Source organism: Notamacropus eugenii, chromosome 2 (genome assembly GCF_028372415.1).
Source record: "Notamacropus eugenii isolate mMacEug1 chromosome 2, mMacEug1.pri_v2, whole genome shotgun sequence".
In the NCBI taxonomy this organism is placed as follows: domain Eukaryota; kingdom Metazoa; phylum Chordata; class Mammalia; order Diprotodontia; family Macropodidae; genus Notamacropus; species Notamacropus eugenii.
This window is the reverse complement of record NC_092873.1, coordinates 20,045,740-20,068,278: the sequence shown is the minus strand read 5'-3', so window position 1 is coordinate 20,068,278 and position 22,539 is coordinate 20,045,740. Positions and strand designations below refer to the sequence as shown.

The window sequence follows — 22,539 nt, the reverse complement described above, 5'->3', positions numbered from 1 at the left end:
TTTAGTCTGTCATGTGGGATCTAGGAGTAGGTGGGTAGAGAGTCAGCAGACAATGAAGCAAGCAGGTGATCAGTTCAGCTTGATGTAAAAGTCTGCAGAGAAACAACTGAATAAGGGGAAGATTTCGATAGTTTTGGAGCTAGAATTTACCATTGGGGGAAGGGGAAGGAAGCACGGAATAGGGAAGAGAGGCAATTTTGTGATGGCTCTGAATCATGTTGAGAGCTGTCCCCAAATGGATGCTCTGCCTGGAGAGGTGGCTGGAGCCTCTCATAGTGAGGGCAGAAGTTCCATGAACACTTGGCAACCTTTATCTGGGAATAGTTGAGCTAGATTGTGCTCTTACCAAGTCTGAGATTTGGGTCAAGGCAAAGAAATGGGGAAGAAGAGACCTTTCAGGTATTGAAATGGATCAATCAATCAATCAAGAAGCATTTCTCAAATGCTCCCCCTGTGCCTTCTTTTGGAGAAGGAAATGCAAACCACTTCAGTGTCTTTGCCAAGAAAATCCCCAATGGGGTCACAGAGAGTCAAAAGTGATTGAAACATGACTCAACAACAAATAGAACTACGTGTGTGCCAGCCACTCACTGTGCTGAGGAGATACAGAAGCAAAGGGAGATGGAAACAAATAATCCCTGCCCTCAGGGAACATCTGTTCTGCTAGGGGAGGAGGGAGAGAGCACACACTTACTGTGGGTGTGTAGACTATCTATAGAGAGGAATGAGGGGCAGTCAATTTTCCTTGATAATTTCATAAAAGATGATGTCTAGGCCTCTTTTTTTTTTTTTTGTTTATGGCTTTCAGGTAGTCCCATAATTTTTAAATTGTCTCTCTTGGATCTATTTTCCAGGTCAGTTGTTTTTCCAATGAGATATTTCACATTATCTTCTATTTTTTCATTGTTTTTGTTTTGTTTTTTAATTTCTTGGTTTCTCATAGTCATTAGCTTCCATTTGCTCCATGCTAATCTTTAAGGAATTATTTTCTTCAGTGAATTTTAAACCTTCTTTTTCATTTGGCTAATTCTGTTTTCTAAAGCATTCTTCTCCACATTGTCTTTTTGGACCTCCTTTGCCAATTGAGTTAGCCTATTTTTGCAGGTGTTATTTTCATCAGCATTTTGGGGGGTCTCCTTTAACAAGCTGTTCATTTGCTTGTCATGATTTTCTTGTATTGCTCTCATTTCTCTTCCCAATTTTTCCTCCACCTCTCTTACTTGATTTTCAAAATCTTTTTTGAGCTCTTCCATGGCCTGACACCATTGCATATTTATTTTTGCAGGTTTTGGATGCAGAAGACTTGACTTCCTCTGATGGTATCCATTGTTCTTCCTCATCCAAAATGATAGACGAAAATGCTGCTCCAGCAAGAAAGTAGCCTTCGATAGTCTTATTTTTTTTTCCCTTTTTTTGGGCATTTTCTCAGCCAGTTACTTGACTTTTGAGTCCTTTGTCAAGGGGAGGGTACACTCTGGGGACCTGTAAGTTCTCAGTTCCTCCAAGGTGGCACAATCAAGGGAGAGGAGTTTACTCCTCTCCTGGCATGCACACTCGTCTGAGAGCAACCAAAAACTTTTTTGCCCAGAATCTGCAAGGAGAATTACCTTTCCAGAGTCTCTACCAGCTCCACCCCACCAGAGCTTCTCCTCACCCCAGGTTGGCCACTCAGGGCTGAGACCCACATCAGCTGCTCAATTCCCCCAGGGGCTTCAGGCAGAGGGCTACAAAATGGACACTGCCACTGCAGTGGCTGCTGCCAGTGGTCCAGACCTTGTTCCCTTCTCCTGGGTGAAAGAGCTTTCTCACTGACCTATGAAGCTGTTTTTGGCATTTGTAGGTTGAACAATGTGGGAACTGCTGCTACTGGTGGCTCCTGGAAGCCTGTTCTGGGTCCTGTTCCTGCCACGCTGCCCATGCTGGGCTGCGCTCTGCTCTGCACCCAATGTGGTAGACCTTTCCTGTCGACTTTACAGGCTGCCTTGTGCTGGAAATCTCTTTCACTCTGTCATTTTGTACTTCTGCTGCTCCAGAATTTGCTTAGAGACACTTTTTGCAGATATTTTATGGGCTATGGGGGAGAGTTTTTACAGATCTGTATTTCTACTCTGCCATCTTGGCCCCTGCCGCCCAAGATGTTTGTTTTAGGAGGGCTGCTGCTGAGCTGCTGTCTGGTCCATAGGTAGGTGAATGAGGAAGATGAGTATCTTCAATCCTTACCAGATTGGCTGAGAGAACTGGGACCATCTAAGTTAGGAAGACATGAGACTTAGGGCATTGGAGACAAATAATTGTTGTCCTCGAATATTTGAAGGGTTGTTCTATAGAGAATATAGAGGATAGAGGCAGAACCAAGATGGCAGAGTAGAAAGACACATATCCTCTAGTGCTTCCCCCACAGCCCACAAAATACCTGTAAAAAATGACTCACAACAAATTCTAGAGCATCAGAAGCCACAGAACAACAGAGTGAAAGAGGTTTCCAGCCAAAGGTAAACTGCAAGGCTGACAGGAAAGGTCTAACTCATGGGACACTGAGTGGAGCAGAGCCCAGCCCTGGCCACATGGCACTGAGAGGAGCAGGATGTGAACAGACCTCCAGGGCAGAGTTCCCAGGAGGAAGGGTCCCAGATCCCTCAACCCACAAGCGACAAATAAAGCTCCAAAGGTCAGTGTGGAAAGGTTTTCCCCGCTGGGCAAGAGGGAAACAGGGTTCTTCCATCAATAGCCCCAGGTGACAGCAGCAGCAGACTACAGGCAGCTATAGTGACTGGGAGCAACCTGGGTCCATTGTTCAGACAGCTCAACCTAAAGCCTCTGGTGACAGGGTGCAGCTGGTCCTCAGTCCTGAGTGATGGCCCACCCCCACACAAAGCCCCAGGGAATTGAGCAGCTGAGTCGAATCTCAGCCTTGAACATAGTACTGGGTAGAGGAGGGGCAATAAGACCATCCTCTTGACAAAGGATTCAGAAGTCAAGTACCTGGCTGGGAAAATGCCCAAAAAATGGAAAAAAATAAGACCATAGAAGGTTACTTTTTTGATGAACAGGTGTCTCCTCTCATCCTTTAGGATGAGGAAGAACAAGGCATAATGTCACAGGAAGTCAAGGCCCCTGCCTCTAGGGCCTCCAAAATGAACTTAAACTAGACTTGGGCAATAGAAGAGCTTGAAAAGTGAGTTAGCAGCTTGCTAAAGAAGAACCAAAAAAATGCTGAGGAAAATAACACCTTTACAAAGAGACTAACTCAATTGGAAAAAGAGGTCCAAAAAGTGAATGAGGAGAAGGAGGCTTTAAAAAGCAGAATTAGCCAAATGGAGGAGAAGGTTCAAAAGCTCACTGAACAAAATAGTTCTTTGAAAGAGAGAATTGAGTTCAGGGAAATGAATGACTATGAGATAAACCAAGCAGTTAAAAAACAAAACCAAAAGTTATAAAAAATAGAAGATAATGTGAAACATCTCATTGGAAAAACAACTGACCTGGAAAATAGATTCAGGACAGACAATTTAAAAATTATGAGATTACTTGAACTCCATAATCAAAAAAGGAGCCTAGACATTATCTTCCATGAAATTATCAAGAAAAGAGAATATAGAGGATAAAAGTGTTCTTCTTGACCCCAGGGGCCCAACCTTTGACCAAAGGGTGGAAGTTAAAAGAAAACACAGTCCTAATAGCGAAAACTGTCCAGTGATGGAAATAAGGAATCTTCTGTGACTGGGAGACTGGGAGATCTCTTCTCAGGGGATCTTTTGGAGCAGTAGTGTACAACTCTGAAAGAAACAGGGGGCCACCAAACTTGTATAAGGATCCCTGTTGCTCCATATTAATTCAGAAAACCACATACTGACATTAACTATATTCTATTGTATTTTGATTTATTCTGTCAAATATTTGCCAATTGCATTTCAATCTGGTTGCGGGCACTCAGGAATGTGGCTTGTGGGTCACATGTTTGACCCCTGTGTTTTCCAGCATATTCATCCTCCAGGCAGGGATTAGACTTCAGGACTCAAAGGTCCCTTAGACCCTGAAGTGTCAGTAAAATACACTACAATGCATTTTAATCACCATTCATCCCCTTTCACCAGTTTCACCAAATCACAGAATTTTTTGAGTTGAAAAGGATGGGGGGAGGGGCTTCAATCTAACCCATATGAAGAAAAAAATCCATACTCTAATGTACTTGACAAGAGTTCATGGAGTCTCTCCCTGAGTCCTCCTAAACAGAAACACCTGCTACCTCTCCAGGAGGCCTGTCTCATTTTTCGACAGCTTTCAAAATAGCAAATTTTGTCTGATGTGGAATTGACAGTTGCCGCTTTCTAACTTTCCCTCCTGACTCCTAATTCTGCCTTCTGTGGTTTTCAAGAAGACCAGTCCTTTTTCCTCATGATGGCCCTTCCCTTGAAAACTGACAATTATATCTGTCCCTGTCCCCGCTCTCACCTATTAAGAAGGTGTGAAATACAACACCCATTACATATATTCATATGATATCTCCATATATTATATATATACACACATAACAATAGTCAAGGAAGACATATTTCTGCATTAGCCATGCTCCATAAAAAAAAAAAGAAAAGAATAGAAAATGTTTGAATTTTTTCCCTGGGTCTTCCAGTTCTCTACCTGGAGGTGGAGATCATGTTTCCTCGTGAGTCCTTTGGAACTGTGCTAGATCACTGTATTGATCAGAGTAGCTAAGTCTTTCACGGGTGATTCTCTTTATAATATCGCTATCACTGAGTTTATTATTCTTGTTCTGCTCTCATCAATTTGTATTAATTCACACAAGTTTTCCCTGGTTATACTGAACCCATCTCCATCATCATTTCTTACAGTATAATGGTATCCCTCACATTCATATACCACACATAACTTGTTCAGTGATCCTCAATTGAGGGATTGGGGAATTCCAATTAGGACCACTAGGGGGAGACATAATCCATAGAACCCTGGACCTGGAGATAGTTGAAATCTGGCAAACCACTCCAATATCTTTGCCAAGGAAAGCCCAAGCGAGGTCATGAAGACTTGGGCACAAATGAATAACAAGTTAGGGATAATCCTTCATTTTTCTATTCTTTGCTATCACAAAAAGTCACTACAAGTATTTTCACACAAAAAAGTCTTGTCCTTTATTTTTGATTTCTTTGACCCAGGAGTAGTATTTTTTGAGTCAAAGGGTGTGATTTCGTAGCTTTGGGGACATAATTCCAATTGCTCTCCAGAGTGGTTGGACTTGTTCACATCTCCAGCAGTAGCGCATTTGTCTGCCGATTTTCCCACAGTCATTTGTCATGTTTTCTGTCATCTAAACCAATCTGATGCCTGTGGGGTGGGATCTCAGAGTTGTTTTAATCTGCATTTCTAGTATTATTTGTGACTTAAAGAATTTTTTTCATATGACCATTCATGTCTTGGATTTCTTTCCCTGAAAATTTCTTGTTCATTTCCATTGACTATTAATCAATTAGGGAATGGCTCTTATTTTTACAAATTTGGCTCAATTCTCTATATATCTGAGAAATGAGAACTTTATCAGAGAAACTTGCTACAAGGATCTCCCCCCCTCCAGTTTCCTGCTTTACTTCTAATTTTGCCTGCAGTAATTTTGTTTTTGCAAAATCTTTTAAATTTTATGTAATGAGCATAAGCCATTTTACTTCCCTGAACCTCATGTTTTGTTTTTGTCCTTGTTTTGTGAACTCTTCCTCCATTTATAGATCTGACAGGTAGTTTCTTCCATGATCCTCAAATTTGCTTATGCTATCACCTTATATGTGTGTGTGTGTGTGTGTGTGTGTATATATATATATGTATATATATATATATATATATATATATATATATATATATATATATATATATATATATATATATACACATATATACATATGTCATGTACCCCCATTTTGGCTCACCTTCATATAAGGAGTGAGTTGTTGGTCTAGGCTTACTCTCTAGCAGATGACTTCCCATTTTTTCCAGCAGTTTTTGTCAATAATGCGTTCTTATCCACGTAGCTGGGATCTTTGGGTTTATCAAACAGTAGGGCTCTGTGCTCCTTGGCTTCCGTATATTGTGTACCTGATCTGTTCCATTGGATCAGCCATTCTATTTGTTAACTGGCCCAAATCGTTTTGGTGCTTACATCTCTGTTGTATAATTTGAGATCTGGTACTACTGGGTCCCTTTCCTGGGCATTTTTTCCAATTAATTCCTTTGATGTTCTTGACCTTTTGCTGCTCCAGATGAGTGTTCATACATTTTTTCCTAGCTCTCTAAAGTAGCTCTTTGGTGGTTTAATTGCTGTGGCATCGAATAAGCAAGTTACCTAAGTACTACTGTCATTTTTCTTGAATTGGCTTGACCTACCCATGAGCAATGAACATTCCTCCAGTTACTGAGTTCTCCTTTTACGTGAAGAGTGTTCTGTAATTCCGTTCATATAGTTTCTTTATGTGTGTTGGCAGGTAGACTCCCAAACATTTCATGCTGCTGGCAGTTATTTTCTGTGGAATTTCTCTTTCTATCTTTTTCTATGGGTTTCTTGGTAATATGTACAAATGTTGATGATCTGGGTCAGATTATGTTATATCCCGTAAGTAGTCAGAAATTGTTCATTATTTAGACTAGTTTTTTAATTTACTCTTCAGGATCCTTTAAGTAAACCATCAGATCATCTATAAAAAAGTGATATTTTTTCCTCGTTGCTGATGCCCATTTCTTCAGTTTCTTTTTCTTGTCTGTTGCTATTGTCTATTGTCAATTTCAGAGCAGTATTGAATGGTAATGGTGGTAATAGAGATCCCTTCTTCACTCCTGATCTTATGGAAAGGTTTCCAGTATATCTTTATTATATTTAATACTGACTCTTGCTTTTAGATACATATTAGTTCTCATTTTAAGAAAAAAAGTTTTATTCCTATGACTTCTATTGCTTTTTTCTAACAAGAATGGGTGTTGTACTTTGTCAAAAGCTTTTTTTGCATTTATGGGAGTCCATCCAATTGTATTATGATCTGGTCTATCTTTTCATCTTTTCTACAAGAATAGGATAAAGGAAAAAATCTATGTGCAGCACATTCCTCAACTACCAGTTCAATAACCATGGTAAACAATAAAATCAGGCTAGTTAACCATATTCATTCTCAAGTTAATCCAGCTGGCTCTTTTCAATCCTTGCTTGGTTTTCCAGATACTTGCCAACTATATCTTTAATAACACCTACTTTATTTTCCCAGTGTACCAACGTGAACCATGAGGGATGTTAGGGAGATGAGAGGCTGAAGTGGAAGATATTGCAGAACTCACCTGTTTGGTTACTTCTTTGAAGATGATTTCCTGGGTCTGCTTTTGGAAACTTCTGAGAAAGGGAAGCTAGGAGAGTTAAATTGTCCTGTTTGCACTCTGCCAAAGTGCAGGGTTGGGTTAGGATTTTAGATGGACATGGGCTACTTTTCCTTTCTACCCTATGGCACCCCGAATGTTGGGCCTCTTGGGAGCTGTTGGGGTCAGATGGAACAATTGGACTTGTGGAGTGACAGGGAGATATGGACTACTTGTTGTTGTTCAGTCATTTCAGTTGTATCTGACTCTTCTTGACCCCATTTGGGGTTTTCTTGGGAGAGACACTGCAATGACTTGACATTTCCTTCTCCAGCTTATTTTACAGATGAGGAAACTGAATCAGAGTGAGTGTCTGAGGCCAGATTTGAACTGAGGAACTTGAGTCTTCCTGACTCCAGGCCTTATGCACAATCCACTGTGGTGCTGCTTTGCTGCCCTGACATGGACTAGATGACAATACAACTGGATAAACTTCAATAGATGCAGAAAAAGCTATCAAAGTACAACATATTGATCCAGCTCTACTCCAGCCCCCATGACCTGCCCAACTCATCCAAGGTCTGCATTTCCCCTTCCAGTAAGAGGAATCTGGTCCTGCCTTTGTGGCTAGCAGCACAGACCCCAGCTTCTTGCCATCCAGCCTGGCCTCTCAATGCTCACAGAGCTTCTATGGCTGTTCCTTTATCCTTCTCAATAAAAATGAGACCTGGATGGCTGCAGATTTGCGTTGATGTGATTAATGCTGGCAGTGGGGAGAGATTATGAAAGAGGTTTTGACCTCCATAGAGAGGTGAAGGCCACATTCCCCACTTCCATGTACTTGGGGCATAAGGAAGGAAGAAGAGCCCACTCTAAGCCACCCCAGAGCAAGGCAGCTGGACCCCTTGGCAAGGATGAGTTTACATGTATAGGAAAACCCCAAAGAGATTATTATAATAATCAGACAAAGTTAAAGATATAGACATTCAGACAATTAGAGATTCAGAATTTACTTGTTGACCAGGACCAAGAGTAATTAATAAGGATTCCTTATCCATTTATCCACCCACCTATCTATCTTATTCATCTATCTATGAGATATGAACTGTTTTCTCTTTTTTAATTTTCTAAAAAATTTTATTTATTTATTTGTATTTTTCAACATTCACTTTCATAAGATTTTGAGTTTTGAATTTCTTCCCCCTCTCTGTACTCCCTCCTCCCCAAGATGGCATGCAGTCTGATATAGGCTCTACTTATACTTTCATTTTAAACATATTTTCATATTAGTCACGATGCCAAGAAGAATTAGAGCTAATGTGAGGAAACTCAAGAAAGAAGAAAGAAAAGAAAACAACAAAAAGAAAGGAGAGTAAATAGTCTGCTTCCATCTGCATTCAGTCTCCAAAGTTCTTTCTCTGGATGTGGACAGCATTTTCCATCATCAGTCTTTGGAACTGTCTTAGATCCTTGCGTTGCTGAGAAGAGCTAAGCCTATCAAAATCAATCATTGAACAATGTGGCTGTTCCTGTGTGTAATGTTCTCCTGGTTCTGCTCTCTTCACTCAGCATCAGTTCATATAAGTCTCTCCATGTTTTTATAAAGCCTGCCTGCTCATGATTTCTTATAGCATTCCATTACAGTCAAATACATCCATCTTCTAGTATTCCATTACATTTATATATCACAACTTGTTCAGCCACTTTCCAACTGATGGACATCCCTTCAGTTTCCAATTCTTGGCCACCACAAAAAGAACTGCTATAAATATATTCATACATTCCACTATGTTTATGATCTCTGTGGGATCCAGACCTAGAAATGGTATTGCTGGGTCAAAGAGTATGCACACTTTTATAGTTCTTTGGGCACAGTTTCAAATTGTTCTCCAGAATGGTTGGATCAATTCACAACTCTCTCAACAATGCATGAGTGTTCCAATTTTCCCATATATTCTCCAACATATATCATTTCCCTTTTTTGTCATATTCGTGAATCTGATAGCTGTGAAGTGGTACCTCAGGGTTGCTATAATTTACATCTCTCTAATCAATATTGATTTAGAACATTTTTTCAAATGACTATAGACAGTTTTAATTTCTTCCTGTGAAAACTGTTCATATCTTTGACCATTTATCAATTAGGGAATGATTTGTATTCTTATAAATTCAACTCATTTCTCTATATGTTTTAGAAATGAGGACTTTATCAGAGTCACTGGCTTCAACTGAGCTTTCTTGAGGCAAATGGGAATTATGGTTGAGCAGGACCAGAACTCCTGAAGGAGTAGTTTGCTACATATGGGTTACATACCCCTAAAATATGCTGAAATTAATGGAAAAAAATGTGAGGGATGGAGGTTCAACAGTACCAAACTTTAAGCGATATTATAAAGCAGTAGTTATCAAAACTATCTGATTCTGGCTAAGAAATAGAAAAGGACATCAGTGGAACAGAGTAGATGTCCAATTTAGAGCAGCAAATGGCTATGGTAACCTTGTGTTTGAAAAGTGTAAAGACTTATATTATTGGTAAAAGAACGCATTATTTGGTTGAGAAAAAATTGGGAAAACTGGAAACCAATCTGACAAAAATTAGGCATAGCCCAGTATCTTACACCATTTCCCACAATAAGGTCAAAATGGAAAAAGGACCCAGATATAAAGTGAGAGATTACCAGAAAATTAGAGAACATGGAACTTATTACCCATTAGCCTTTAGGATAGGTTAGCAGTTTGAAGAAACAAGAGATAGAGAGTATGTAAGCTGAAAAATGGATGAATTCAATTACATAAAACTTAAAATGTTCTCTACAAATAAAACAAATGAAGTCAAGATGAGAAGAAAAGTGAATAATTGGGCCAGGCAGGGTTGGGGGGTAGGAGGGGAATTTTACAGATAGTTTGTCAGATAAAGGTCTGATATGTCAAATATATAAAAAAAAATCTGTCAAATCTATAAGATCATGAAACATTCCCGATTGATAAATGGTCAAAGGACATGAGCAGGCAGTTTTCCAATGAAGAAATTAAAACATTTTGTGGTCCTAGGAGAACATGCTCTAAATTATTACTGATTAGAGAAATGCAAATTAAAACAACCTCAAGGTATCATTTTACACCTATCAGAATGGCCAAAATGATAGAAGGGGAAAGTGACAAATGTTGAAGGGGAGGTGTAAAAATTGGTACCCTAATTCACTGTGGATGGAATTGTGAACTGATCCAACCATTTTAGAGAGCAATCTGGGATAATGCCCAGTAATTATCAAAACTATCTGATATTAAAGTGCCTGTAGCTTTTGATCCAGCATTACCACTGCTAGATCTTTTCTGAAAAATGATTAGGGAAAAAAGAAAAGAATCTGTATGTCCTAAAATGTTTCTAACAGCTCGTTTTGTGATGACAAAGAACTGAAAACTGTGGGATTGCCCATCAATTGAGGAATGCCTGAACAAGGGACACATGATTGTGATGACATTCTACTCTGCTACATGAAATGATGAGTCTAATTATCTTAGAAAAACATGGGAAGACTTGCACAAAATAAAGTAGAGTAGAATGAGAAGAACCAAGAGAGAGTTGTATGCAGGAACAGAAATGTGATTTTAAGAACGACTTTGAGCAACTCAAGTCATTTTGACCATTATAAATAACCAAATTACTCCAAAGGACATATGAAGGAAGGTGCTACCTGCATTCAGAGAAATAACTGATAAATGAACCACATATGGAATGATTTTCCATATATGTGCATATTTGTGTCTAGTGGTAGCCATCTCTAGGGCAGGGAAGGGCAGGAGAAGGGAAGAAAAAAGAAAAAAAGGGAAGGTATATGATAACTTTTTATATATTTAAAAGGAATTGCAAGTTGTACGTATTAGGTTTGCAATATCAGGCACGTTCATCAGTTTTCTATTCTATTACATTACGGAAATACTTGTTTTATTTCTCAAGTTCAGAAGAAAATGAATAAAAATTGTTTAATATTAATTTTATTTATTCTTAGTGTTCTACAATCGCTACCATACAACTTAGATTTTCTTCCCCTTCCTTCCCCCTCCCTCCCTGAGAGAGCATATAGTTTTATATAGGATCTACCCATACATTCCTATTAAATACATATTCACTATAGTCATGCTGTATAGAAGAATTATAATGAATGGGAGAAATCATATAACAAACCAAAACGTAATACACACACCAAAAAAATGATCTGCTACATTCTGTCATTGAATTTCATTGTTCTTTCTCTGGATGTGGAAGGCATTTTTGCCTTAGAAGACCAATGGGAATTTTTTTTTAAGTCCTTGCATTGCAATGAAGTTCTAAGTCTACTAGAAAAAGTCCCCACACACTGTGGTTGTTGCTGTGTACAAAGTTCTCCTGGTTCTGCTCCTTTCACTCAGCATCAGATCATATAAGTCTTTCCAGGCTTCTCTGAAGTCTTCTTGTTCATCATTTCTTACGGCACAATTGTATTCCATTACATTCATATACCACAATTTATTCAGCCATTCCACACTTGATGGGCATCCTTTTGATTTCCAGTTTTTGGCCTCCACAAAGAGAGCTGCTATAAATATTTTTGTATATGTGGGACCCTTTCCCATTTTATGATTTCTTGAGGATACAGTCCTAGAAGAAGTATTGCTGGATCAAAGGGTATGCATATTTTTGTAGCCCTTTGGGCATAGTTCCAAATTGCTCTCCAGAATCAGCTCACAGCTCCACCAACAATGTATTAGTGTTCCAACTCTCCCACATCCTCTCCAACATGTATCATCTTCCCATTCTGTCATGTTTGTCAATCTGATAGGTGTGATGTGGTACCTCAGAGTTGTTTTGATTTGCATCTCTCTAATCAAAAGTAATTTAGAGCATTTTTTCATATGATTATAGATATCTTTAATTTCTTCCTCTGAAAATTGCCTGTTCATATCCTTTGACTATTTATCAATTGGGGAACGAGTTGTATTTTTGTACATTTGACTCAGTTCTCTATATATTCTAGAAATGAGGCCTTTATCCCTGACATTAGCTATAAATATTTTTTCCCAATTTTCTACATCCCTCCAAATTTTAATTGCCTTGGGTTTGGTTGTGCAAAAACTTTTCAGTTTAATGTAATCAAAATTATCCATCTTGTACTTCATAATGCTTTCTATCTCTTCTTTAGTCAAAAATTCTTCCCTTCTCCATAAATGTGATAAATATACTATTCCTTGCTTCCCCAATTTGTCCATAGTATCAATCTTTATACCTAGATCATGTACCCATTTGGGAAAATGAACAAAAATTTAAAAACAAATAAAAGAACAAACCCAACTAATAAACATGTACAGTTAGGCAAGATAAAATTTTGCATTGACCGTAGGTAAAATAGCTATGCCCATATCAAAATCTTCTTTTGCATTCTCGGTTTTGATCTCTCCATCAGAAGAGGGGGAATCTGTTTCCTCACTACTTGTCTGTAGTTGTGGCTGATCATCATGTTGATCAGAGTTCCAAAGTCTCTCAGAGTCATTTGTCTTTATATTATTGTTGTCATGGTAAGAATTATTGTTCTGTTTCTGTTTACTGCAAAAAATCCATTAAAAAATCCTCTGCAAAAATCCATAAAAGTCTTCCAGGACTCTCTGAACCCATCCCCTCCATCACTTATTGCAGTACCGTATTTACATACTATATATAACCTGTCCATCCATTCTCCAATTATTGGCACCCCATCAGATTCCCATTCTTTACCACCTCAAAAAAGAGCTATAAATATTTTTGTAATCCTGAGAGTTTATTATGCTTCTTGCGAATCCCTCCCTCAATCTACCTTCTCTCTCATTCTCTCCTCTTTCTTCTCCCCTTGCCTTCTTATTTACCTGAGGAGTGAAATGTGTTTTTACACTAAATTCCGTCAATCTATATCCTTCCTCTGGAATATTCTATTCCAAGCTTTCTGGTCCTTGTTATGGTGGCTAGTATGTTATAGGCAATTCTGACCATGGCTCTTCAGGACTCGAATTCTTTCTTTCTGGCTCTTTGCAGTATTTGTTTTTCTGTGACCTGGAAGTTCTATAGTTTGCCTACAATGTTCCTGGGAGTTTTTATTTTCAGGTTTCTTCCAGGAGATGACCAGTGAATTCTTTCTAATTCCACTTAGTCATCTGGTTCTAAGAAGTCTGGGAGGTAATCTTTCCTGCCTTCTTGAAATAGGATGACTAGGCTCTGTTTTTGATCAGTTTTCAGGTAGTCCACTGACTCAAAAGATCTCTCCTTGATCTGGTTTCTGACTTTCGCTTCCAGCAGCCAAGATGGTGAAGTAAGAAGTAAATGACTCTCACCCTTCCCTACTGATCTCTGAAAGCCTAGAAAATATCCATATGGAAAGCCCTGGAATAGCTGAGCCAGCAGAAAAATGGAGTACAGCAGTCTTGCAGCCTAGGAAGCTTGGGGAACTAATGGGAAAGGACCCTCTCACTCTAGGGGAAGTGGAGCAGCACAGGACTGGAGGCATCTCAGCAAACCAGCAGAAGCCAAGGGGACATCCTGATGCTCAGGGTGGTAGAACGGGCAAGTGTCAACACCAGAACACCCTACATAGCTCAGTGCAGACAGGAAAACAAGTAGACACCAGCCCAGAAAAACACCATGTCTTCTGGTATTCTCCAGCAGACAAATCTCTCATGATTTAACAGAACTCCAAGAGCTCTAGGTGACAGGTAGGTACAATTTCACAGCCAATCATTGGAGTGCAAAATCTGGGTTAGCAGGCATCCCCCAGGGACCAGGTTCTCCACTCTAACGCTGAGAGCTCCCTTGTTAGTGACCCCAGCTCAGCACTAGGTAAGCTGCCAGACCCCTACAGCCTCCAGCTGCGAGCCCCTGAGGCCCCAGCACACAAATCCAGTAACCAGCTCCCAGATTCCCAGCACAAGAAGCTTGAGTCAGTGCCCCCTGCCCTCCAGCTCAACTCTAAAAGCCAGGAGATAGGCAAACACCATGAGCAAAAAGTAGAAATGGACAATACCCACAGATTCTCATTGGTGGGACAGGGAACATCAAGGCACAAATTCAGAAGAGGACAGCATTGTCAGTATACCCACATCTGAAATTTCAAAGGGGAATATGACGTGGTCCCAAGCCCAAAGCCAGGAGCATTCACCTGTGCTAGGTGAGGCCACAGTGAATAAAGTGCAGGGCCTGGAGTCAAAAAGACCTGTGGTGCAATCCAGCCTCAGATTCTTAATGGCTATGTGACTGTGGACAAGTCACTTAACTTTTAGTCTGCCTCAGTTACCTCATCTGTAAAATGGAGATAATAACTGCACCTATCTCTCCTGGTTGTTGTGAGGATGAAGTGGGATATGTGTAAAGTGTCTAGTACAGAGGAGGCAATATAAAAAAGCTTATCCCCTCCCTCCCTCTTGGAATCATTGTCTCTCTGTGTTTAGTGAGAAGGTGGGTCTCAGATAGAATATTCTCTGTTCTAACTCACCCTCCCCTGACTTTGAAACTCTTATGTTATAAGATCCCTCCTGTCCCTGACAGTTCCGTGTTCCATGTTCTAAGGTCCCTCTCAGACCTGACATTCTAGGTTCTATGAATCCTTTCAGCCCTGATGTTCTGTGTTCTAAGATCCCTCCCAGATCTGACACATTCTAAGGTCCCTCCAACATCTGACAATCCATATTCCATGTTCTAAGGTCCTTCTCTTCTCTGATATTCTCTGTTCAATTAAGTACATCAAATATCTCCTATGTGCTGGGCATAGTTATTGCCCTAAATCAGCTTTCATTCTATTTCTGCCCTCCCTTCTATCACACCCCTCCTTTCCCTTATTCCCATCCCCTGTATTTTCTTGTGGGGCAAGATAGATTTCTAGACCCCATTACCTGTATTTCTTATTTCCCAGTTGCATGTAAAAATGATTTTTAGCATTGGTTTTTAAAACTTGGAGTTCTAGCTTCTCTCCCTTCCTCCTTCCCCACCCATTTTCACTGGGAAGGCAAGCAATTCAATATAGGTTATACATGTGTAGTTATGCAAAAGACAACCATAGAAGTCATGTTGTGAAATACTAACTATATTTCCCTCCATCCTATCCTGCCCCCCATTTATTCTCTACTTTCTTTTGACCTTGTCCCTACCCAAAAGTGTTAACTTCTAATTACTCCCTCCTTCCATTTACCCTACCTAACAATTATATGTAACAAAAGTCCATGGAAAGATAGACCAAAAATAATTGGAAACTAAATAATCTAATCCTAAAGAATGAGTGAGTTAAACAATAAATCATAGAAACAAACAATTCAAAACAATGACAATAATGAGGAAACCTACTAAAACTTATGGGATGCTGCAAAAGCAGCAGTAGGGGAAGTTTTATATCATTGAATGCCTATATGAATAAAATAGAGAAAGAGGAGATCAATGAATTGGGTATGCAGCTGAAAAAGCTACAAAAAGAACAAATTGAAAATCTCCAAGTAAATAACAAATTAGAAATACTGAAAACCAAAGGAGAGATTAATAAAATCACAATTAGGAAAACTATTGAACTAATAAATAAAACTAAGATTTGGATTTGTGAAAAAAAAAACAATAAAATTGATTTTTGGAAAAAAAAGAAGAAATCCAAATTACCAGTATCAAAAATGAAAAGGGTGAACTCACCTCTAACAAGGAGGAAATTAAAACAATAATTAGAAATTATTTGGCCCAACTGACAAAATTTGACAATCTAAGTGAGATAGGTGAAAGTTTTAAAAAATATAAATTGCCCACATTAACAGAAGAGGAAATTCAATATTTAAATAACCCCATCTCAGAAACTGCAATTAAAGAAGCCATCAATGAACTCCCTAAAAAAAATCTCCAGGACCAGAAGGATTTACAAGTGAATTCTAGCAAACATTTAAAGAACAGTTCATTCCAATACTACTATAGACTATTGGGGAAAATTGGTGGAGTCGTACCAAATTCTTTTTATGATCCAAATATGGTTTTGATACCTAAACCAGGAAGAGTCAAAACAGAGAAAGAAAATTATAGACCAATTTCTCTAATGAATATAGATGTGAAAATTTTAAATAAGATATTAGGAAAAAGAATACAACAACTTTTCATGAGAATAATACATTATGATCAGGTAGGATTTATACTAGGAATGTAGGGATGGTTCAACATTAGAAAAACTTTCAGCATTATTGATCACATCAGCAGAACTAACAGAAACTATAAGATTACCTCAGTAGATGCAGAAAAAGCGTTTGATAAAATACAACACCCATTCCTGTAGAAAACACTGGTGAACATAGGAATAAATGGAACCTTCCATAAAATAATAAGCAGTCTCGACCTAAAACTATCAGGAAGTATTATATGTAATGGGGATAAGATAGATGCATTTCCAACAAGACCAGGGGTGAAACAAGGATGCCCATTATCACCAGTGTTATTCAATATGGTACTAGAAATGTTAGTTTTAGCAAGAAGAGAAGAAAAAGAAATTGAAGGAATTAGAACAGGCAAAGAAGAAACTAAGTTATCACTCTTTGGAGATGATATGATGATATACTTAGAGAATCAAGTACAAAACTATTTGAAATAATAAACAACTTTGGCAAAGTTGTAGGTTACACAATAAACCCACATGTTTTTGATGTGTTCATTTGGAGTTTTCTTGGTAGATACTGGAGTGCTTTGCCATTTCCTCCTCCAGCTCATTTGACAGATGAGGAAACTGAGTTAAACGGGGTTAAATGACTTGCCCAGGTCCCAGGAAGTGTCTGAAACTGGTTCACTAAACTATCCAAAGAGTATATGATTGTAATGGAATACCATTGTGCTATAAGAAATGACAAACAGGATGTTTTCAGAAAAATCTGGAAACACTTAACATGAACTGATACAAAGTGAAATGAGCAGAATCAGGAGAACGCTCTATACAGTAACAGCATTGTTGTTATCATGATCATCTGTGAAAGACTCTTCTATTGTCAGGAAGTCAATGATCCAAGACAATTCTGCAGGACTCAGGATGAAAACTGCCCTCTATGTCCAGAGAAAGTGCTGATAGATTCTGAATTCAGATTGAAGTAAACTTTTCCTTTCCTTTATTTTACTTTGTTTTTGTCTGGTCTTTTCTTTCACAGTATATATAACATGGAAGTATGCTTTGTATAGTAGCCCATGTATAATCTACATCCAATTGCTTGCCTTCTCAAGGATAAGGAGGGAGTTACTTAGGAACTCTCAAAGTTTTGAAAAGCAAGATGGGATGAGCCACAGAAGGATCACCTCAGGGTGCAGCTCTGCTCACTTGGTGCTCACTGCAGTAGGTTCTGTGCATCAAATGCTGTCATTTCCCTCTATATTTTGGTGCTCTTGGGCAGAACCTCAGATAATAGCCCTGCTTTCCTGCAGGCATGTGGGATCTTGTCATTTTCCTTGCTACTGGTGAAGCAATGGTATCACTTAGCCATCCAGGGAGGTGGCAGATTGCTTTCCTTTGGTGGTTTGAAGCAGATTGTCCACTTGGAGCCTCCACTGCCACTCCAGGAGGCTGTAGTAATGGGCCCCCCATCACTAGTGGACTTCATATAAAGGCTGGATGAGCATTTGTTGGAAATGCTACTTCAAGGACATAAAAATAAAACTGGAATGGAGTTCAGAGATCATCTAATCTAAGTCCCTCCTTTTACAGATCTGGAAACTCAGTCCTGGAACAAGATCATCTGTGGGAATGGTCCTGTGTAGACCCCCAACTCTCATTCTCTGGACATTTGCTCTGGCTGTGCCCCATGCCTGGAATCTCCTCCCTCCTCAAGGCCCACCTTATCCCTCCTCCTTAACGCCAGGGTTTTCCCTTGGTTAATTAGTGCCAATTTATTCGTCACTCTTTTGTTCCCTGTGCCACTCCTCAGCTCCTCCCTGGCACCTCCTGCCCTGCCCCTGCCCCTAACCTTGTTCCCTCTGGTACCCACAGGTGCCTCAGTGACTCTGCACATTCCAGGGCAAGGGGGATGGTGGAGGAGAAAAGAGGGTAGATGGAGTCAGGGGTGGGGTTGAGGTGGGGGTCCAAGCATATAAAGTTCGGACGGCCCTGGGATCCTGCTCTCCTACCTGCGTGCCGCTATCTCCAGAGAGTAAGAGCCTGGACCTCCCCCGGGAGGGCCATTGGGGAGGGGTAGTAGAGGGGTTTCCGGGAGAGCAGAGCCCCCGACCTCTGTCTGTCCGTCTCTCCTAGTGTCTCCTTACATCACCACCTACTTCCCCATCCAAGGTTACTCGTGTTCCCAGAACCCGGGACAGTAGGGCCGACGGACCCACGAGAGGAGTCCACCTGCCCGCAGGGACGTGGGAGAGGAACGTAGAAGCCCCCATCCCACATCCTAGCCCTCGGCCCCTGGAGTCTACGGGGGAGAAAACTGAGGCCCAGGGAGGGGGAAGGATTTGTCCAAACTGGACCCCAGAAGTCCGAAACCCGCTACCATCTCCCCTCGGAGCCGTCCGTCCTGGAGGTGCTCTCCTTGGACTGTGCGGCCCGGCTGAGCTCCTTTGTTCCCCGCTCTTCCCTCAGGGCGATGCGAGGCCATCCGAATGCTCCTGGTTGACCAGGGCCAAGATTGGCATGATGAGCGACTGAAGCCACAAGAGTGCGTTCGTGAGTCGGAGGTACTCAAGACCGTTTGTGTGAGTAGCCACTGTTGGAGGGGCGCGGGGACGGAGGCGGGTTGGGGAACGGTGAGCTTGGATTTGGAGGTTCTGGGAGGGAGGAGCAGGCCGAGAACTGTGGGCTGGGCGGGAGCTGGGAAGGGCACTTGGTTGAGCCCCCTCTCCTGCCCTCCGCCCCGTAGTTCTCCAAAATGCTCCCCAAATTCACAGATGGAGACTTCACCTTTTGCCAGAGCAATTCCATCCTGAGATACCTGGGGCGCCAGTACGGTATGAACACCTCTGCTCCTGCTGGGGGTGGGGTAGAGGAGTCACGTGGGAACCATCTATCCTTATTCTTCCCTTCCTCCATCCCTCCTTCTACACATCCATCCAGCATTACTGGGCACCCTGTCTGGGCCCAGGCCTGGTTCCTGGACGTTAGACTACAGAGAAGAAGAAGACAAGGACCCTGCCCAGAATAAAATCACTTTGAATTCAATTCAGCATCTATTCAGCACCTACTGTGAGCCAAGCACTTAGTAGGAGATACAGAGTAAAAAATCAAGTCAGGTCCTGCCCTCAGGCAACTTATGTGGGGAGGGAAGAGGTTGGGATATGATAAAAACCAAATAAATACAATGTCATTTTGTAAGAATTGGTGAGGTTCAAGGCAGGCCTTCTGCAGTAGGGTCCAAAACAAAGAACACCCACTTCCCTTTCAGAAGCTGAGCAGCCCAATGTGGGGGAGGTCACAGCCTGGGCAAAGAGAGATGGACTTGAAGGTGGACCAATTTGACTGGAAGGAAGAGTTCCCAGTGCAGGGCAGCCTTCTTCCACCTTGACCAGGGGAAGGGAATCTGAGAAGAGCCTGGAGAGTGGCCATGGGAAGGAAGGTGACTGGACTCTTTCCCTCCCCTCCCTCTTTCTCACCCCCCAGCCTCAGACCTCTATGGGAAGGATGATCAAGAAGCTGCTCTCTTGGATGTGGCCAGTGATGGGGTAGAGACCTTGAGGCTCAAGTACCTTGACCTCATCTACCATCATTTTGAGAGTGAGAGGAGTGCTGGGAGTCTGGGCAGAGAACTGACCCCAGACACAGGACTGCATGCCTGAGTTCAAGTTCATGCTGGCCTTTTAACCCTTGGTGATGCCTCAGGTCACTCCAAGCCTGTCAGTGAGATGGCGGGAGCCTTCTCCTGCTCATTCCATCTGGTTACCTGACCTGGTATTTATTTCTCTCTCAGAAATTATCTCCAGGTGATCCTCAGGACAACCCAGGGAGGTAGGCACTCAGGTGATCTCCATTCAACAGAGGGGTTACTGAGGCTGGGACAGGATATGAGGCAGCAGGTGGTTTTCTTGATCACTCCTTCCAATGGCCTGTGTAAGAGGTGCTCTTCTGCATGGACAGGGAAGGCCCTGACCTCCCAGGTGTGAGAATGGGCTCCCCAGGGTAAGGGAGGTCTGAAAGGAATCTGGGAAGGCCAAAGTCAGGGTACATCCTGGGGCTCCCACTTCTTCCCCTTCTCCCTTGCATCCTTACTGAGCTGTGGGCTCTTGGCTTTGCAGGAGGATAAGGACAAGTATGTGAAGACCCTGCCCACCCAACTGAAGCCTTTTGAGATCCAGCTGAGCCAGAGTCCCAGAGGAGGGGCATTTATCGTGGGAGACCAGGTGAGGCTCTGGGGGACCCGACAGTCGGACCTGGGAGAGCCTGGAGCCCAGGCCCCAGCTCCCAGCACAGGGCTACCTTCCCTCCAAGCTCCCCTTGGCTAACATGGACTCTGGTTCCCCTTGCCCTGCAGATCTCTTTTGTGGATTACAACCTGCTGGACCTGCTGTTGATTCACCTGACACTGGCCCCACATTGCCTGGAAGACTTCCCCTTACTGTCTGCCTATGTAGCTGGGCTCTCCTCCAGGCCCAGGATCCGGAAGTATCTGGACTCCCCCAGGCACACTAGTCTCCCCATCAATTGCAATGGTAAACAGTGAGGGCTCAGTCCTGACCCTTGTCTTGCAAGAAAGGCTTTCAAGCAAACATCTCGTGGTATCCTTATTTCCATGGGAGGGGGAGAGGCAGGGGCTCTGGAAGGACCTGTCTGTGCAGAGAGTGAACCCCAAGGCATCCATCTCCAACAAGCACACATTTGTGATGGGGGGAGGTGGCTGTGGTCACCTCTCTCCACCCCCTCCTGTTCGATGGAGCCTTGGCCTTCCAGACTTTGTCCCCTCCTGGTCAGAGAGTGGGCCGAGTGGGGCTTTGCAGCAGATGGCAGTGTGCTGAGGGAGGGGGAGGGCTTTTCCCTGCTTCTCCTCATGCCGTCAGCCCCCTGCAGCCAGCATCCCCTGGGCTGGGAGGGGCAAGGCACGGCTAGGAGAGGGGGAAAGAGAGCAGAATTCTCCCAAAGGTGATGGGAGCAGAAAGATGGGCCATCCATCCCTCTGCTGCCATGTCCTGGATGTCTCTTCAGAAACCTTAGATCCACAGGGACACAATTGTACTGATTCTCTTCTCATCAACCCTCCCCAACTCCCTCCTCCTCCTCCTTACTCTGGACTTCCTTTTCCCCATCCTCCCCGTCAGGCTGATTTCAAATCCCTGCCTCATCATCCTGAGTTCCTCCCTCCCCTCCTCATTGCCCTCCCTCCCTCCCCTGCCTTACCTTCCCCTTAGACAGTCATTCTGTCTGCTCACAGGGCTCTTGCCAGACTTGGTGGACTCTCAGCACCCTGGGCTGCTGCACTAGCTGCCTGATTGGCCCCAGTCTTTCTCCAAACAGCTCACCTGTTAAAGCTCCTCATTCTCAGCTGACTTTGTCACGGTGCCACTCAAAACTCTTTGTGAGATTTCCTGCCTGGTCAGAGGCAAATTGCCCAGATCCCACCTCCTGACTCCAGTCAAGCCCTGAAGGTTGAACCAGTGGAAACAAGTGGGAATGCCCTCAGAATTGCAGGAAGAGTCAGCTAGAAGCCTTCAGGTAAAGCTAGGAGGACCAGACATGGCACTCACATAAGCCAGAGCAGAGCACTCTTCTGAGAAATCTCAGGGACTGATAGCAGACAGCAACCAGCCTGGTGCCAACTAAGCTGGTATTGTGGCATCTTAACTGTGACTCAGTGGTGAAGTCAAGAAGACCTAAGTTCAAAGGCACCCTGGGAAATTCATTTAATCTTTGTTTGCCTCAGTTTCCCCAACTGTAAAATCAAGGACCTATGGTCCAGGGTTATTGTGAAGGTCAAATGAGATATATGTGAAAAGTTCTCAGCACAGTGGAGGCTCTGTATAAATGCTAATTTCCTCCTTCCCTTTCTTCCTCTCCTCCTCTAGGGGCTTAGAGGTCCCCAACACTGCCCTGAAATGCCAGAAAATTCCCCTCAAGGGGCTCTGATGCTCAAAGAGGCAGGAAGGGTGCAAGCCTTGGAGGTGAGAGTGATGGTCAGAGCCCAGGGGGTACCCAGGGCTGAGCACCCCAGCACTTTCAGACATGCAGCAGAGGGCACAGCCTGACCTTGGCGTGAGGTCTCATGTCAAGAATCAAA

General features: G+C 42.3%; 1 protein-coding gene across 7 annotated transcripts; it reads left to right on the top strand.

The window, feature by feature from the left end:
- Nucleotides 1-18,385: 18,385 nt before the first annotated feature.
- LOC140524648 (glutathione S-transferase P-like) lies at nt 18,386-21,037 on the top strand. Of its 7 annotated transcripts, none has more exons than XM_072639327.1 (6): nt 18,386-18,486; nt 18,921-19,033; nt 19,226-19,285; nt 19,720-20,428; nt 20,567-20,671; nt 20,803-21,037. In XM_072639327.1, exons 4-6 carry the CDS (start codon nt 20,336-20,338, stop codon nt 20,989-20,991), a joined length of 387 nt encoding a protein of 128 aa, XP_072495428.1. In that variant the 5' UTR covers nt 18,386-18,486; nt 18,921-19,033; nt 19,226-19,285; nt 19,720-20,335; the 3' UTR covers nt 20,992-21,037. The 7 variants fall into 7 exon arrangements, with proteins under 7 accessions (XP_072495428.1, XP_072495427.1, XP_072495426.1 ...); XM_072639326.1 differs by having other exon boundaries at nt 19,198-19,285; XM_072639325.1 differs by having other exon boundaries at nt 19,198-19,285; nt 19,392-20,428.
- The last annotated feature ends 1,502 nt before the right edge of the window (nt 21,038-22,539 follow it).

Coding starts and splice junctions, on each gene's coding strand:
- LOC140524648 (XM_072639327.1), top strand. CDS start 20,336: ATGAGGCAGCAGGTGGTTTTCTTGATCACTCCTTCCAATGGCCTGTGT. Junction 20,429..20,566: donor GGAAGGCCCTGACCTCCCAG/GTGTGAGAATGG, acceptor TTGGCTTTGCAG/GAGGATAAGGACAAGTATGT. Junction 20,672..20,802: donor CATTTATCGTGGGAGACCAG/GTGAGGCTCTGG, acceptor CTTGCCCTGCAG/ATCTCTTTTGTGGATTACAA.